General features: G+C 44.3%; 1 protein-coding gene across 1 annotated transcript; it reads right to left on the reverse strand.

The window, feature by feature from the left end:
- Positions 1-489: 489 nt before the first annotated feature.
- Positions 490-6,258, reverse strand: RPL34 (ribosomal protein L34). The gene is made up of 5 exons (XM_039539159.1): positions 6,174-6,258; positions 5,105-5,178; positions 4,921-5,020; positions 2,991-3,094; positions 490-617 (listed from the first exon to the last, which is right to left on the reverse strand). The coding sequence occupies exons 2-5, from the start codon at positions 5,167-5,169 to the stop codon at positions 533-535; spliced, it is 354 nt and encodes a 117-aa protein (XP_039395093.1). The 5' UTR covers positions 5,170-5,178; positions 6,174-6,258; the 3' UTR covers positions 490-532.
- Between the last annotated feature and the right edge of the window lie 5,710 nt (positions 6,259-11,968).

An 11,968-nucleotide genomic window follows, 5' to 3' on the forward strand; every position in this document is an offset into this window, starting at 1 on the left:
CGCCAGCCACTTAAGCAGCTCCTCCACCAGTGCTACAAAACTCTTCTCCCCATCGACTGGCCTAGTGGAACAATGATGAGATCCCTATTCAGCAAAACTCATTCCCACCTCAACTACATTCAGCTTGCAGAGGAGTTCTGAAGCGCTCTGACCCTTTTGTACTGTGGCAGGCCAGGAACATGAAAGGGGGGTTGAGTGGGGGCAAAGTGAAAGCTCATTCTTCCCCTATGCACAGAGAGATTTGAGCGATCATTAAGAAGTTGCATAACTAGTCTGTGCAGTGACTTTAAAGCTCTTCACAGAGTAGCTATATTGGCTGTGAAAACTACAACAGAGAACATTTTGACTTGTGAGCGAAGACTACACTAGAACAGTGAACTAAAAGGTTATTTTTGCATTTAGCAAATCTTATGGTGAAGATGCTTTCTAGCTTTGACCGAAGATGTGTAGAATGATGGTGGAGATGTGTAGAATGGTAGAGGACACAAGAAAAGTTGAATTTTCATTTATTAAGCAGACAATACAAAGAGATTCACTTAGATTTCTGACTCTGTGCTTGTGCCTTCAACACTTTCACAACAATCTTCTGCTCCTCAATAAGGAAAGCTCGTTTGATTCTAGGGAAGAGAAAAATCCTTCATTAGCTCTAATATATAAACTCTGCTTTGATATTAGACATTTCTCCAAACCCAGCTATTAAGCTCAAAATGATACCTAAAACCTAGTTTTAAAAAAACTTTTCTACTTGCACTCTTCACTGTTCCCAAGACTACTGAACTATGACATGCATACCATCTGAATTTAAAAATGCTTTTGGCCTCACATGGTTTTTTTCTGCCCACTCTGCCAAGAAAAAACTGTCAGAAAACTGAAAAGGCCTAGGTATTTCAGGATTAAAACAGTTTCCCCTATATGATTACATCCTCTCCCGCCCCCCACCCCGCTTCATGCACAAAGAGGCCACAGTTATGTTTAAACGTGATTATTTTTGTAGGCTAGACATGGTCATGTAGAGGATCTCAAGCCTAAAAAGATTGAACACTTAAGTCATCTGACAGCTTGCTTGATGGTTTGCCATATCAAAACACAAATATACCATATGAATATTTCTAGTTACTATTTAATACAAAGGTGGTTAACTGACATGAAAGTGTAGTTTAACAATCTCATTAAAAAAAGCTGCTGTTAGTCTAAGCAAGTTCAAATACTAGTGACAGGATTAATCTGATTCTCAAATCTATGCCTGTACAAATACTCCTCCCATCCCTATTTATATAGATATAAGACCCACCCCAAAATAAAGAATACTAGAACTGTGCCTTGCCACATGGCAGCAGACATTTGTTACACTGATGTCCCATCTGTGGCTACTTCCTGTTGCCCAGAACCCGTTCCCCTCCTGCATGGTAGTCGGGATCTTTTCTCCCCCCACTAGCAACAGCAACTCCCTCCAGTGCCATATGCAGATTTATTTACGTGATACAGAGAATCATTTTGTAACCCAATAGCAAAACAACCCTGGAATTGTCACCTTCCTAGTTAATCAATAATAAAAACAGTTTAATGGAACCCTAGATCACCTTTTCTGTAGGACATAACACAGTAGTGCTCAAGCATGTTAACCTTTTAACTTTGGAGATCTGGAATCAAATTTGTCTAACACGTGCATAGACAAAGCTCTTTGCACCAGGGACCTTTTTGTTATATCAGTCTATGACAGGGGTAGGCAACCTATGGCACGCGTGCCGAAGGCGGCACTCGAGCTGATTTTCAGTGGCACTCACACTGCCCGGGTCCTGGCCACCAGTCCAGGGAACTCTGCATTTTAATTTAATTTTAAATAACGCTTCTTAAACATTTTAAAAACCTTATTTACTTTACATACAACAATAGTTTAGTTATATATTATAGACTTATAGAAAGAGACCTTCTAAAAAGGTTAAAATATATTACTGGCACGCGAAACCTTAAATTGGAGAGTGAATAAATGAAGACTCGGCACACCACTTCTGAAAGGATGCCGACCCCTGGTCTATGACATGGCTAATACACATTGGCACTTTGCTATAAAATTAATTAAGATGGCCTTAGTCTAGTGTGCAGTGTAAAATTTATCCATATAGGAAAGCCATTACATCAATGCTGAGATGCTCAGTGTGCAGGTAACAGGGACAATCATTATCAGGCCTTGGGTTCAGTGAACAGCATGAAAAAGCCAAACACTTCAACTTATATCTATTCTTAGTCACAGTTCACACAAGACAGGCAGAACTATTTAAAATACTTGAGTTGTAAGAAAATCTGCTATGTATGCAGAGTAAGGGCTTGTCTTCACTAAGGCGCTAAGTCCATGTAAGTTACATAGCTTGTGCCTCTTCTTGAGGTGGATTACAGAAGTGGATGGGAGAGCACTCTCCCATCAACTTAGCATGTCTTAACCAGACTCACTAAATTAACGCTGCTGCACTGATCGCAGCAGTGCCAATTTAGCCCTAAGACAGACAGTGAACTGTAGATAGTTTAACTAGTGTCATACTTTTAAACAGGGTCAGCTTTGACATTAATGCTTTCCTTAAATAACTATACCTCTCTCCTCTATCAATCAGTATTCAGGAGAGAACTCAAAGTTCAGGTTTATACAGAAGGGACATCATGATGTTTGATGGCAAATTACAATGAAGAATCTAAAACCTTTATAAAAAAAGATAGTAAAAGCAGGTACCAGTTAGAATCCGGGAGACAGGATTTTGTATATATAAATGCATCTACATTAATTACATCATTGCTGAGTTTCACAGCCCCATGTTTACTCATTTCAAGTCAGTCAAGAAAAATATACTGTTAAAAAAGACTTAAGCATCCAGGTCTGAAAAATTTGGCCTATAAGAAGAAAAATGTGTTACTGCTAATATGATGTGAACAGTAATTTCCCCACACACACATTTTGACCAATATTTATGACAAAGTTGACTAGCTTTTTTTTAATTTACCTGTCACGAACACATTTAGCACACATGGAACCGCCATAGGCTCTGCTAACATGCTTCTTTGTTTTTGACAACCTCATAAGGACTTTAGGGCGCACAGCACGAACCTATGTGAAGCAAAAATTGATGTGTCATACAGAGTAATTCATAATCATGCATACTTTTTGGATACTAGCCATATTAAAAGAAAATCAAGCACACCATTAAAGCATGTCACTTCAGACTAAGCACAAGCATGTTGAGCAGTTTCTCTTGAAAAAAAAGTCAATTGCTGCTGAATGTGCAAGATACGCTTTTACAAGATACAGCTGTTTGCAATACCTCTTCACTACAAATATCTTACTAAAAAGTCCCTACTTTGATAATTTATTGGTCCAAGATCTCCCTGAATCATACAGGCATTGGGGAAAACTGGCAGTTACATGTCAGTAGATTGCTTGGGCTCATGTGTATATATTACAGTGGAGAGTTTGCAACCAAAATACTGCATGAAGAGAAGCTGAGAATTAGACTATCATTTTTTTAAATAACCCAACATGGTGGTGTTAGTAACACAACTAAGGAAATTTGCATTACATACATGTAACCTGACAGTGTCTCTTCAAGTCATCTTACATATTCTATACCAAATATAATCATACTGTAGACCACATCATTTGGAATAACTTAATACTGTAGAAAGCACTGCAATTGCTTTTACTGAAAAATGACATTTGGACATTATGTACTAGCTATCTTTTAAAGACATTTAGCACTAGAAACAAGGAGAGTCGGTATCATGTGGTCAAACAAGCTTTCTGGCAACCCCCAGCAAGCAGTCCATGTACTACAAACAAGTAAGAACTAAAACCCCAAATATTCTCTTTACAAATATATTGGTCTTCCATCAAATACAATGGAAATGATGCATCCAATGAAATGGGTATTCACCCACGAAAGCTCATACTCCAATACATTTGTTAGTCTATAAGGTGCCACAGGACTCTCTGCCGCTTTTACAGATCCAGACTAACATGGCTACCCCTCTGAGAATAGACATTATCCTTCAAAATGTCACATTTCACACTACTACAACTGAACCTGCAAACCCTTTTAAGTGCTTTTTTTTGGGGGGGGGGTAGTTAGTGATATACTGGAAGACTCCCTAGCAAAGATTAAATCAATGTCCTTCTTTCAGTAGGAATAAAATTATACCTTTACTATATGAACAGGTTTTTTTTTAAATACTATCATTACTATAACTCACTTTTGATTGTACACAATCTGCACATAGAACTACATCATGAAGTATCCTACTACAGTATCCCTTTGATAGTTATCTATGTTTAGACTAGCAACGATTAGCTTTTTATGGCTAAATGTCAGTAAACTGCAATTTCATCCCCCCACCTGAACCAATGAAAAAATATTTCCATTGATAACTGAAATTTACAGATAAACAAAGTAAAAAAAATTCTGCTTAAGAACTTAGAGGTATCATTAAATAATGGTCTGACACCCCCACAATTTAGTGCAACTGAAAATTTAAATCAATTTTTAAAGTCATTTAAAATAAGCATCATCCACCTGAAATTATTTAAAAAAAATAAAATTAATTCTGCTAACCCTATCCATGCCCAACTTTATTGCATGGGCATTTGCTACTTATCCCCTAAGATAAAGGGGCTCAGATGCTGTGGATTATAAGCACCAAAACTAAGAAAAAAATAGCATCACTATCCATTAAATGCTTTAAGTTTTCAGAGGTTTAACAACTAATCCTCACAACAGGCACATGAAGTAAGTATCTCCAATTAAAGATTGAAAAGCACTAGGCAAGATACTTAACTGCAAAAAAAAAAAAATAATACCACACAGCAAGTCAGCAACAGTGGGAGCTGAAGTATGTGATCATGGTACCGAAAATGACCAGGTAAATGAGTGTAATACTTACACCACGAAGTCTTCCTGGACACACACCACATGCAGACTTCGGTGCCTTGCCAACTTTCTTGGTGTAAAGGTAAACAATCCTGTTACCTGGTGTCCGGGACCTGTGTGCATCAGAGAAACATGCAATTAGTGTAAAAAAACTAGATTCCAATAGATAAACTCTCAAAAACCCCAATCTTACTTACAGCCTGGTCTTGTTAGAGGCTGTATTGTAGGACAACCTACGACGGTATGTCAGACGCTGAACCATTTTTTATATCTAAATAAAAAAGTGAGAGGAAGAGCATTAGTCTCACAACGATCTGTCACCACTAAGTTTAAACTTTTTTTGGGGGGGGGGGAGATTTGGACAACAACAAAAAGTAGGTGATATCAGTGAATCATATTACTTTTAATGGCCCTGGCAACACCAACACACTGACGTTTGACATGGGCAGTAGAATGCTTCAGGTTTCACACCTCCTAATAGTAAAGATGCAGTACTAATCCCACAAACATAAAACCAATAATAAGCTCTCAGTCTTGGCATTTTTCTCCTCTAAATCACAAAGTACGTTATAAAGGAGGGGAAGTAGCCGCATCTACAAACAAGTATCAGAGGGGTAGCTGTGTTAGTCTGGTTCTGTAAAAGCAGCAAAGAGCCCTGTGGCACCTTATAGACTAACAGACGTTTTGCAGCATGAGCTTTCGTGGGTATTCACTTTGCTGCATCTACAAACAAGTCAATCTAGGTTCAGATGTTGTGGCATCAGTGTGTTAACACCTATGTAAACCCCTACACCTGTCACAGCACCCAGAACTGCCGGCTCCCCGTCTCTTGCCCATTAAGCGACAGTCCTGTAACCACCAGGCCCATCCCCCGGTCGTTCTCCCTACCTGGCGCCCCCGCCGCGGGGGAAACAGGAGAGGCGCCCCCACCCCGTGGGATTGGCCCTGCCCAGCTCCGGAGCCTCCCGTGACCCCGGGGCCTGTCGATGGCCCCAGCGGCTCGCAAGGCCGCAGCAGGGGGGCGGGCAATGCGCTGTCACCAGCAGGCGCGAGCCCCAGCCGCGGCCCCGCACGGGACACCCCGGTCCCGAGGCTCCATCCGGGCCGCAACCCAGTCCCCGCTCCCCAATGCCGCCCTCCCGCGGCTCCCCACAGCCCGGTATCCGCCCGGAACTCAGCCCCAGGCCGCCCGGACCCGCCAACCCGCGGATGGAAGCGGATCGGCCCAGCTCCCCAGCATAGGCCGGGAGATGGAAGCCACCATACCTGGTCTCGCCGGGACCGGAAGAGGAAGGGGAAGGGCGCGGGTCAAAGTTCAAATAGTGACCGAGAAACCCCGGAAGTAGTATTCATGTTGACTCGGCCAAGCTGCCTTGTGGCAGTCGAGTGGGGGCATGGGCGCCGCCATGTTGTACGGAAAGCAGGGGGCGACTGGCCGGGCTGGGAGTCTCCCCCCGCGGGGGCGTTGAAGAAGATCGGGCTGGAGCCCGCAGTTCGCCACCACTGGGCCGCCTCTCGCTCTCCCTTCACTCAGCAGGGCCCCAGGCACCGGCCCGAGCGCAGCTGGGGAAGGGATTTGGGGTGGGGCCAGAAATGAGGGGTTCAGGGCAGGGGTTGTGGGTGCGGCTCTGGCTGGGCAGCACTTACCTTGGGCGCCTCCCGAAAGCGACTGGGGTCTGGCTCAGAGGTGGCCAGGTGGCTCTTTTCGCTGCCCCTGCCTGCAGGTGCTGCCTCCGCAGCGGCCATTGGCTGTGCTTCCTGGCCAATGGGAGCGGCGGAGGCAGAGCAGGGTGTGGAGGCAGGACGTGCAGATCCCCTGGCTGCCCCTGCGCCTAAGAGCTGGATATGCCGTCAACTTCTGGGAGCAGGGCAGGTAGGGAGCCTGCGTTAGCCCCGCTGCGCTGCCAGCAGGACTTTTGGCCTACTCAGATCTCCCGGATTGCTTTTAATAGTCACCAGGAGATCGACGCCGATTCCGGTAGACTCTTGGCCAATCCGGGAAGGTTGACAACCTTAAGTTGGACCCATAAACACTGACTGCAGCCACCTCTGTCTCTAACACACACAGCACAGCGTGTACCTTACAAACCCCAACCCTGACAGAGCCAAGCACTGGGCTTAACACACCTTCTCTCCCTGGAAGTGGAGGGGAGGAGCGAATCACAGGTGGTAGATCTTGGTTGCCTTGCTTGATGCACTGCTGGAAGGCTTTCTGGGTATACCTTAGGCTTAAATGCTAGCTTCAGTGTAGACTGGGGTGGGCAAACCTTTTGGCCCGAGGGCCACATCTAGATGGGGAAATTGTATGCAGGGTCATGAATGTAGGGCTGGGGTGTGGGAGGGGGTGTGATGTGTAGGAAGGGGCTCAGGGCAAGGGGTTGGGTGCAGGAGGGGTTCGGCGTGCAGGCTCCAGCCTGGCACTGCTTACCTCGAGTGGCTCCAGGGTGGCAGCAGCACGCAGGCAGGTTCCCTGCCTGCCCTGGCCCCATGCCACTCCAGGAAGTTGCCTGCATGTCCAGCAATGGCTCCTGTGGGTGGAGCCCATTGGTTGTGGTTCCCTGTTCCCGGCTAATGGGAGCTGTGAGGGGCAGTGCCTGCAGGCGAGGGCAGCACACGGAGCCCTCTGCCCTTCCCCCCAGAGGCTGCAGGGACTTGGTGCCAGCCGCTTCCAGGAGTGGCGTGGGCCCAAGGCAGGCATGGAGCCTGCCTTAGCTCTGCTGCACCACAGGGCTGGCAATCCCGTAGTTCACCCTCCCATGGTGTAGACACTACCTATGCCCACAGGGAGGGATTCCAATCAATTGGAAAGCCTGAAAGTTTCCCGTTGGTTGCTCCCTGAGTTGCCACACCGGGATTAATTCTCACTTTCAGGGGAAAAATGACGTGGTAACTTTATATAATTGTAAATCATGAAAATAGTCTACTCCAGACTTCACATGTTTTCTGACAACAGTGGGACCTAAGAGTTATCTTCTTAGCAGCCTGTCTTTGCAGGACCAATCTCTCTGTTTCTCCTCTAATCTAGTGGATGCCATTGTCATGGTTGTGGCTGGTGCAGGCATGGTATCTATTGCATTGACAGCATTTACCACTCCCATAATCCTGAGATTTTGGAAGCAGTCCTGAGGACTTGAGAAATCTCCTAGAATCTTGAGTCTTAAGCCAAGAGCCTAAAAATATCTGGAGCTAGACGTATATAACACCTATTAGTTGTTTCCTCAGAAACCTGGAAACACTGATCTGGTAGCAACCCAAGACATCACAAGTGATCATTTTTTTGGACAGCCAATAAAGAAAAAATACTGAGAGCCCTAATCAGGCAATTCCTTTTTAACCCCCAGTGATTACTTCCATTTCCTTTGCTATTTTTTATTTCTTTGCTGCAATAAAATTATCTAATGGAAAAATAAAAAACACATTCCTGTCCCAACAAGTGATCCATTCAAGGTAAAGAACTGCACTGTGGATGCCTATTTCTCTTCATTCTTTTTTGACTGGTTCTAATCCTCTTCTGCATTCCAGGAGTGAAGCAGGATAGTCTACACAGATGCTAATTCTTGCAGTTTGATAAGTTACAAGTTTCAGTTCATGAGCTGTCTTCAGAATGCTGCTTGACACCATTGCTAAACACAGGATTTTGTCTAAAAAGTAGTATTGCAGCAGCTCGTTATCTAAGATCAGTGAAGCTGGAAAAGGTGAACCACTGAAGTCAAGTAGATAATTTAAAATGTATATCTGGGTAGACCCTTCAGTTTTTTCCAGAGTTCTAGTAATCCTGTTTTTTTATGCAAGCCTATTCCCTGAAAGCCTTATTGTTCTACACTGTGGCAGTTATGGTTCATGCCCACAGGAAGAAAGTTTTAAATCTATAACTCAAAAATCTAAACCATAAATTACCTGATAGGTTTTGTTTGTTTTGTTTTTGCTAATGGAACAAAGGCAGACAAGGCATCTTGGACACATCCCTTTTTTTTATACAAGGAATCCATGGGTGAAATCATGGTCTTGAAAGCCCTTTCTGAGGACTGCCCATGTGGTGCAGTTGAAAAAGCACAGACACCATGGTTTTAAAAGAATGACTTTGTTTGCACATAGATGCATTCCCTTTTCCTATAATAAGAACAAAGATGTGAAGGTCACAGCTAGTTACACTGGTCAAGCAAAAATGCAACTGAAAAATTGTTCCCAAGTACACCTCTACCCCGATATAACACGACCTGATATAACACGAATTCGGCTCTAACACGGTAAAGCAGTGCTGGGGGGGGGGGGGCTGTGCACTGATAAGCAAGTCTGATATAACGTGGTTTTACCTATAATGTGGTTAAGATTTTTTGGCTCCTGAGGACAGCATTATATGGGGTAGAGGTGTACAAATGTTTCTTGAACCTGTGGCTGCATCAGATTCTTGTGCATGTCTGGTCCCCTTCTACTTTTTTTTATTCCTGTCTTATTCAATCTTCAACATGCACCCCCTTTGCTCTCCAAAACTCAGCAGTGACATGAGTTGTGTCCACATACATTATGGCTGTCTGCAATATTTCTTGGTCTACTTGCAGCTGAACTGGGAGTTCTGGATGGGAACTCCTCTTTTCCCTGGTGTATGGTAGCAGGGGTTCTTCAACAGTCTCTGTTAACACCCACCCATGTAATCCTGCTGGACCATAAACATAATAGTAGAGGGTTGTTATAGGGGATAATCTGGTGCATCTGAGCCTGGATAGTCCACCAACAAACTATGCCCCTAACTTGTACTACCTTCCACTTGCACTGCACAACATGGGACAGATGCTAAGACTGGAAGCAGTCAGAGCTGAGCACAGAGGAAGTCAGATGGTCTCCCAACAGCCAATGAGAGTACTCCAGCTGTGCCAACTCTGCCAACATAAATCTGATGTTATCTCCTTATTTATTTTGGAAAATTATTTCTATCAATAATTTTCAATTACCTTTAGGCAATGGCGCGTGTTACTTATACTGAAGAAAGGAATACTAGCTTTAAAGATTCCCATAGTATTGGGTTTCTCAAGTCTCTTCAGTTGGACCTTTGTCTGAGATCACATCCCACACATTGAGGCCTTGACAGGTTGAAGAGTGCTGACAAGCATGGCTGGCCTTTTCGCTTTGAAATTAGTGGCTAGCTGGCAATAGGAAGGCCTGTGTTTTTCATTTTGTTCTGTACCCCATGGATCCTGCTCCCATCCCGCTATAGGGCACCAAGGCATCAAAGAACAAAATATTCTAAAACATATGTTTCAATTTCTCCTGCTCCTGAGCTGTGGTTGCTCTGGGTGGTTCCACTCTGCTTGTCTCTCTGTGCCAGGGCCGGCTCCAGACCCCAGCGCGCCAAGCGCGCGCTTGGGGCGGCGTCCCAGCAGGAGGGCGGCAGGCGGCTCCGGCGGACCTCCCGCAGGCATACCTGCGGAAGGTCCGCTGGGACTGCGGCTCCCGTAGACCTCCTGCAGACGTGCCTGCGGAGGGACCGCTGGTCCCGCGGCTCCAGTGGAGCATCCACAGTCATGCCTGCGGGAGGTCCACGGGAGCTGCGGGGCCAGCGGACCCGCTGCAGGCACGTCTGCGGGAGGTCCACCGGAGGCGCGGGACCGGTGACCACTAGAGCGCCCCCCGCGGCGTGCCGCCCTGCTTGGGGTGGCAGAAATCCTAGAGCCGCCCCTGCTCTGTGCTGCACAACATCCATTCTTTTCTTCACACAGCACATGAGAATGCATTGTGGCCGATCTGGTAATTGACACGGTTTATTTGCATTTGATTTATAAGGCCAAATTCTGCCTAGGGTTGAAGACAGAGCATTAACATTGGCTTCAATGCAAGCCCTCACCCCCCTATTCATTCGGAGCAGAATTTCACCCAATGAATGTAAGCTATGAAGTGTTCTCTGCTACTTTTGTTTAAACAATATTACAAAAAATAAAATCTATTGTATACATTTTCAAAGGACCTGTACACACATCTCAAGGTTCCGATGCAATCATTAGCCACTTGAGCTTTGCTCTTGGAAGTAGTATGTATATAGAAACCTTTGATGTGTGTTCATAGTCTTATTTATAGATTTTTAGCTCACAGTTTGTTGTGCAGCATTCTCCCTGTCTTATATCTATAATTATTATTTTGGTTAATTATTGACTCTTTTTAAATGCAAATTATGGGCACCAGAATTTTCCTGCTTCGTGAAAGAAAGAGAAAATATGTCTGAACTAGATATGAGAGTACATTTGAAAAAGAAGCACATTTTAGACAAGTGAATTTCAGAGCAATTAGAGTATTTAATTTGAACTTTCTAGGTCCAGAACCCTAAGGGGAGTAAGGAAACCAATTAAATTAAATTAAATAATCATGCTCTAAATATAAAAATGTAACAGAACCCAATTGTGAAAGAACAACACTATTAAATTACTGATGAAGTAGTTTGGAAATGCAACAGTTTGCCAGCTTATTACCAAGCAATAGTTACTGATTCTACCTAGATTTAGCAAATTTGGGCCACAACCTCAACTGGTTTAAATAAAAGTAGCTGCATTGAACTAAATGAAATTGCACAGATTTACACTGGCTGGGGGTCTGGCCTGTTGTTTTAAAACACATGCAATTTATTTTGTACAATTAACAGGACTGTCAAACGAAGAGTTTACAAATGCATCTTGAAATATGAGTTTGATTTTTTAATACTGTCTAGTTTGGTTGATCATACCTGAAGTAGGAGTTTACTAGGGTTTACTAGGAGCTAGCAAACAGGAGCAGCCAACAGGGGCGTTTTGCGAGGGACTTCTTCAGGTGAAGAAGGAGCCATTACATGATCCTTGGGGTAACTTTGCTGTCTGTTGTGTGTGTGTGTTTGTTGTAGTGTGTTTGCTTCTGGACTGAAATATACCATGTGGTCTGTTTGTTTGGGGGACCGTGTGCTGACTGTGTGAGCGCTGAGCCAAGCGGCCTGCTAGGCAAGGCTGAGAGCTTCTTAAGGAGGCTTTGATCCCTAAGCCCTTTAGCACCCATCAACCTTTAACTAGGGGGAGGGGCTACTCAGGAAGACCAGTGCTTTAAAA

Source organism: Mauremys reevesii, linkage group 5 (genome assembly GCF_016161935.1).
Source record: "Mauremys reevesii isolate NIE-2019 linkage group 5, ASM1616193v1, whole genome shotgun sequence".
Taxonomy (NCBI): Eukaryota; Metazoa; Chordata; order Testudines; family Geoemydidae; genus Mauremys; species Mauremys reevesii.